At 40.1% G+C, this 5,470-nt stretch overlaps 1 protein-coding gene across 1 annotated transcript; it reads right to left on the bottom strand.

Moving 5' to 3' along the window:
- Positions 1-449: 449 nt before the first annotated feature.
- On the bottom strand, positions 450-1,532 carry LOC129044519 (olfactory receptor 1L1). The gene is given in 1 exon segment (XM_054502456.1): positions 450-1,532. A coding segment is annotated over 1 exon segment (1,083 nt).
- Between the last annotated feature and the right edge of the window lie 3,938 nt (positions 1,533-5,470).

Here is a 5,470-nt window from a genome sequence, read left to right as displayed (position 1 = left end):
GACTATGACAACTATAGAAGCCAGGCTTTACTTAATCTTTGAGGAAATGCAGAGGAAGGAGTCACAGTTCTGACATTTATAATGGGAGAAAGAGACCTTGTTATGGAGGAGCCCTTGGGCTAATATGATGAAGTGACACACACGCACACATGCACACACACACAGAGTAGCTCAAAGACATTCAAGCAGCTTTACATTACAATACATGAAAACCCAGCTGCATGAATAGGGATACTCAGGAGATTACAGTGATCCAACTTAGTCTGTAGGTATTATATTCAGGAGTAGCTTCAATACATGCAATAAACATTCTTGTATAAGGAATGAAACACCATCATTGAAGGTACTATCCTTTCAGGATCTAATAATCATTTCAGAATCACATACCTATTAATAACCTATAGTCCAGGGCAAGAGATCTGTGGTATTCTCTTAAGACCTTAGGTCTTTTACTGACATTTCATCCTGTGCATCAGCTTTGCCAAACCCTGCTTCATGTCTTTGTTCCTCAGACTATAGATAAATGGATTTAGCATAGGAGTCAATATGGTGTAGATAATTGTTGCTATTCGATCCTTGACAGTATAGTTGGACGGGGGCTGAAAATAGACATAGCTAATGCTTCCATAAAACAAGGTCACCACTGTGAGACGAGAGCCACAGGTAGAAAATGCTTTACGCTTTCCAGCAGCTGAAGGAATCTTCAGAACAGTGATGAGGATTCTTAAATAAGAGATGATGATGCATGAAAACGGGGTCATTATGACAGCCAAGCCTTCTGTCATTACTGTGATTTCTTTGACAAAATGGGAGGAACAGGACAATTTTAGCACCGGTTGATCATCGCAGAAAAAGTGATGGATGACATTGGAGGCACAGAAGATGAGTTGATTAGTCAGAAGAATGTGCAGGAGGGAGTGAAAATGTGGAATGCAGAAGGAGAGAACCAGAAGCAGGACACAGCGTCTGTGACTCATAATGGTGATGTAGTAGAAGGGATTACATATGGCCACGTAGCGGTCAATAGCCATGGCTGCTAGCAGGTAACTGTCTGTGTTTCCAAAGGCTAAGAAAAAGTACATCTGGGTCAGACACTCACCATAAGAGACGGTCTTTGTCTCTGATAAGAAGTTCACCAGCATCTTAGGAATAATGACTGTCACATAGCAAATGTCAACAAAAGAAAGGATGCTTGGCAAGAAGTACATGGGTGTCTGGAGACGAGTGTCTGAGTGGATGGCCAGGATGATGAGCAGGTTTCCTATCACTGTGATAAGGTAGATGGGGAGAAACACAGCAAAGAGCGGCTTCTGATCCTCAGGTCAAGAGGAGAATCCAAGGAGGATGAATTCAGAGGGTCTTGTTAGGTTATTTCTTCCCATAGTTGTGGGTTCACCTAAAGATAAACTAACACTGTAACAGATTCTTCCAAAATCTGATACAATCTGTCCAAAATTTCTCCTTTTATTCTTCTTATCAGCAATTAAAAAATTTAAAACATTACAATTACCTGGATTGTGGTTTCTTTCCATTAATGTGGAGTATTTAGAAATTAATATATATTTTAATCTCCTTTCAGTTGCCTGCTATAAAGAAAAAAATTACAGGGAAACAGAAATGGGAAAAGGAGAAAAGAAAAGATATAGGGCAAGAGGAAGGAGTGAGTGCAAGAGAATTCCCAGAAAGAGAGGAGGGGAATCCTGGAGAAATTATTCTCTTCTTTTTCTATGTATATTTATCGTATTCAGGGTTTTCAGTAATTAATTTATGACAGGTTAAAAAAAGTTTCATCTCTCAATTTCCAGCTGATGGAATAATGATTTCCCTTAGTTCGGATATTTCTGTCTGCATCAATTATCCTGGAGGCTGGCAATCATGTAAAAAGACATTGAAATATGAGATTACCCAACAGTTACTCCATTTCCCTCATTTTTTAGTGAAACATTATTTGAGTGAAAGGATAGGTAGGAAGAGGCAAAAGATAGACAGAAATAACAGGATAGTAAAAACATTTCTTTTCCTTCTTTTTTTTTGAGACAAGGTCTTGCTTTGTCTCACAGGCTGGAGTGCAGTGGCTCCATCTTAGCTCACTGCAACCTCTGCCTCCTGGGTTAAAGCGATTCTCCCGCCTTCGACTCCTGAGTAGCTGGGATTACAGGCTTGTGCCACCATGCCCGGCTAATTTTTGTATTTTTAGTAGAGACGGGGTTTCAACATGTTGGCCAGGCTGGTCACAAACTCCTGATCTCAAGTGATCCGCCCACCTTGGCCTTCCAAAGTGCTGGGATTACAGGCATTAGTCACCACGCCTGGCCAACATTTCTTTTAATGTAACATAAATCTCATTTTTATTACCCAGCCCCTAAATGCTAAAATTGTCATTGTTGGTGCATGCTTGTCTGTGTTGGTGTAATTCTTTTCCCAATTCCAGTCTCAGTTATATATATGCTTCCCCAAAAAACCACACAGAGAAGGCACCTGATTCTAGACAAGCTTTCAACCCTCATGAAGCTGAAGATTTTCCTGTCTTCCTCCTCTGGGCCTCCCACATGCTGAGGAGATTAAAGACACTCATAGACCCCACCGTCTGTCAAGGGAGCATCCTTTGAGATCATCAAGAAGTCCCTGGAGTTCAGATGGAGAAGATGGCAGAAAACAAGCCAAGAACTATTACGGTTTTTGAGTTTCTTCCCCAAGGAGCCTGGGGAGTGTCAGTGCCTTCTCTCTGTCTTGGAAATCACCCTCCTGACCTAACCCCTTTTGGTGAAAAAGACCCCACCTGTGTGAGGCTGGCTCAAGTGACAGACTTTCTAAGCCTCACAGCCGTGCTGCTTACATTGAAAGACAGCATGTGGGGTTGGAGAACGTTTTCTCAGAATTCATTGATCATCAAGCTAAAACAACTAGAACATCTTATGCCACCAGTCACTTTCCCATCTCCCAGTGTTAGAAGCAGTCCCTTGCTAGACACTGTTCTTAGAACTTTAAAATATAATAAGCAATAGGGTTAAGACTTTAGACCCCAGGCCTTGAATCCTTACTCTTCTGTCTGAAGCATCCTTAAGTCTTCTTATGTATGACCCTTGCTTCTCACTCAGGAAAGCTACCAGGGCATATATAGAGAGAGTTAGCTATTAATTTTATTACAGTTGTAACACACAAACATTAAGCAAACCAGATGGATATTTTTATTGTTAAAGCAACTTTCAAAAAAAGTGGTTGGGGCCGGGTGCGGTGGCTCAAGCCTGTAATCCCAGCACTTTGGGAGGCCGAGGTGGGCGGATCACAAGGTCAAGAGATCCAGACCATCCTGGCTAACACGGTGAAACCCCGTCTCTACTAAAAAAATACAAAAAAATTAGCTGGGCGTAGTGGCGGGCACCTGTGGTCCCAGCTACTCGGGAGGCTGAGGCAGGAGAATGGCATGAACCCGAGAGGCGGAGCTTGCAGTGAGCCGAGATCACGCCACTGCACTCCAGCCTGGGCAACAGAGCGAGACTCTGTCTCAAAAAAAAAAAAAAAAAAAAAGAAGTGGTTGGCCACTCTAGTTTATTGTGTGGTTCTGTTTGAAAGTAAGAAAGTAATACTCACTGGAACCATTCTAGAACTCAGATTGTCATGTATTTGAAATGGCTCCTGCTCTCATTACTTGAAATTTAAGATGATGTTTGTTTTCCTCCTAAAAAGAGATGGCTCTAAGCAGGTGAAGTGATGGGGGAGGGATTCTGAGAGATGAGCTGAATGGATGAGAAGGATAAAGCTTCTACTCTTTTATTTCTTCTTTTCTTTTTTCTTTCATTGTGGTAAGAAAACTTAACATGAGATCTACCCTGTTTACAAATTTTTAGTGCACAGTATCATTAATAATAGGAAAAATGTTGCATAGCAGATTTCTAGGACTTATTCATCTTGTATAACTGAAAATATATTCTCCCTGAACACCAATTCTCCATTCCTCCTTCCCTCCAGCCTCTAGGGACATATATTTTATATTTTATGGCAATCCATATTTCTGGTCATTTGGGACATCTCACTTTGTGTGTAGGATAAAATTCTCAAATTAGGATTTAAACTTCCCCATATCCCAGTACAACCGCCATCCAAGGATATCTGATTCCTTCTGACTCATTGCCCCTCACCCATTTAGACTATTGTGTCTTTGCTTATCCTTTCCTTCATCTGTTAAACCTAACCTGCAAGGCTCGAATTCAGCCTCTTCCAGGACACTTTGCTTGATGACTACCAGTTGAAATGGCTTTGTCTCTGTCCCCACTTAACACTTTGGACCTCCATTCTATGCAATATCTCAATCTGTTTGTCTTATTGCTTAAACATTAATTTTTAAAAATCCCAGACAGCAACAATTCAGTGAGTGCTTGCTCTGTGCTAGGCACTCAGCTAAACAAATCAGATGTAATGTCTCATCTATTTATCTCAACACCTTAATGAGGTAGGTGGTCTGATTTTCTTTGCTTTAGAGTTGAAAAATCTGAGCTCAGAGAGGTGAAGTGAGCTATCCAATGTAGAACAGCAAGTAAGCGACAGAATCAGTTTTGAAACATCTCATGAGGTTATTTAAGTCCTGTTTGACTCAGTGCTCTTAACCTGCCACTCTATTGCTTTTTTATGATGCTAGCAAAAAGATTTGGATATCATATGCTGAGTAACAATTCCCAAATAAAGCATATTGCCAAAAATATAAACTATTTCTTGTTGATTCAAAAAAGCATATTAGTTTAAGCTGTCCCTCCAGACTGCATACTCCTTGAGATCAATAACCATGCCTATTAATATCTGATTGCTCTGATCAGTTTATTAGTTCATAGGCATTTATTAAAGGCTTATGATGTGCTGGGAATTGTGATGGGTACTGGAGATACAGTGGAATATAAAATAAAGTCAGGTTCCACCCATGAGTGGCTGATCAATGCCTTGTTCAAAGTAGTGGTTACTCAACAAATGAGCTATTTTCTCATTTTTCTATTTGTGGAAATTTGAAATAAAAAATGTAGAAAGGTACAAAGAGGAAAATAGTAATCATTCATGTTACCATCACCCAGAAAGGTTTGCAACAATAGCATTTTGCCCATTTTCTCCAGCCTCTAAAAAATTCATTTATTCACAAACCTTTATAAAGTACTTATTATGGGCCATGAACTCTTCTATGTGCTTTATAAGTATCGAGTCACTTTTATTGTCCTCATAACCCTATTAGGTAGGCATTATTCTTACCTCTTATTTGCAAATTGGGAATCCAAGGCACAAAAAATTGTGTAACCTTCTCAAAGTCATCCAGCTAGTAAGTGGATGAGCCAGGATTCAACCAGGCAACCTCACTTCAGAGCACATGGTCTCACTATGTATGCTATGCTTTATGTCTTGCCCCCAAAATAATACATAATTATAGGTGAATATATTGCCCTTTAAAATGGAACACCACAAATAAAGATTGTCCTTTGATTTCTATCCC

The sequence above is a fragment of the Pongo pygmaeus genome, chromosome 13, assembly GCF_028885625.2.
Source record: "Pongo pygmaeus isolate AG05252 chromosome 13, NHGRI_mPonPyg2-v2.0_pri, whole genome shotgun sequence".
Classification (NCBI taxonomy): Eukaryota; Metazoa; Chordata; class Mammalia; order Primates; family Hominidae; genus Pongo; species Pongo pygmaeus.
The sequence above is the reverse complement of the archived record's forward strand: the minus strand, read 5'-3'. Positions and strand labels throughout refer to the sequence as shown.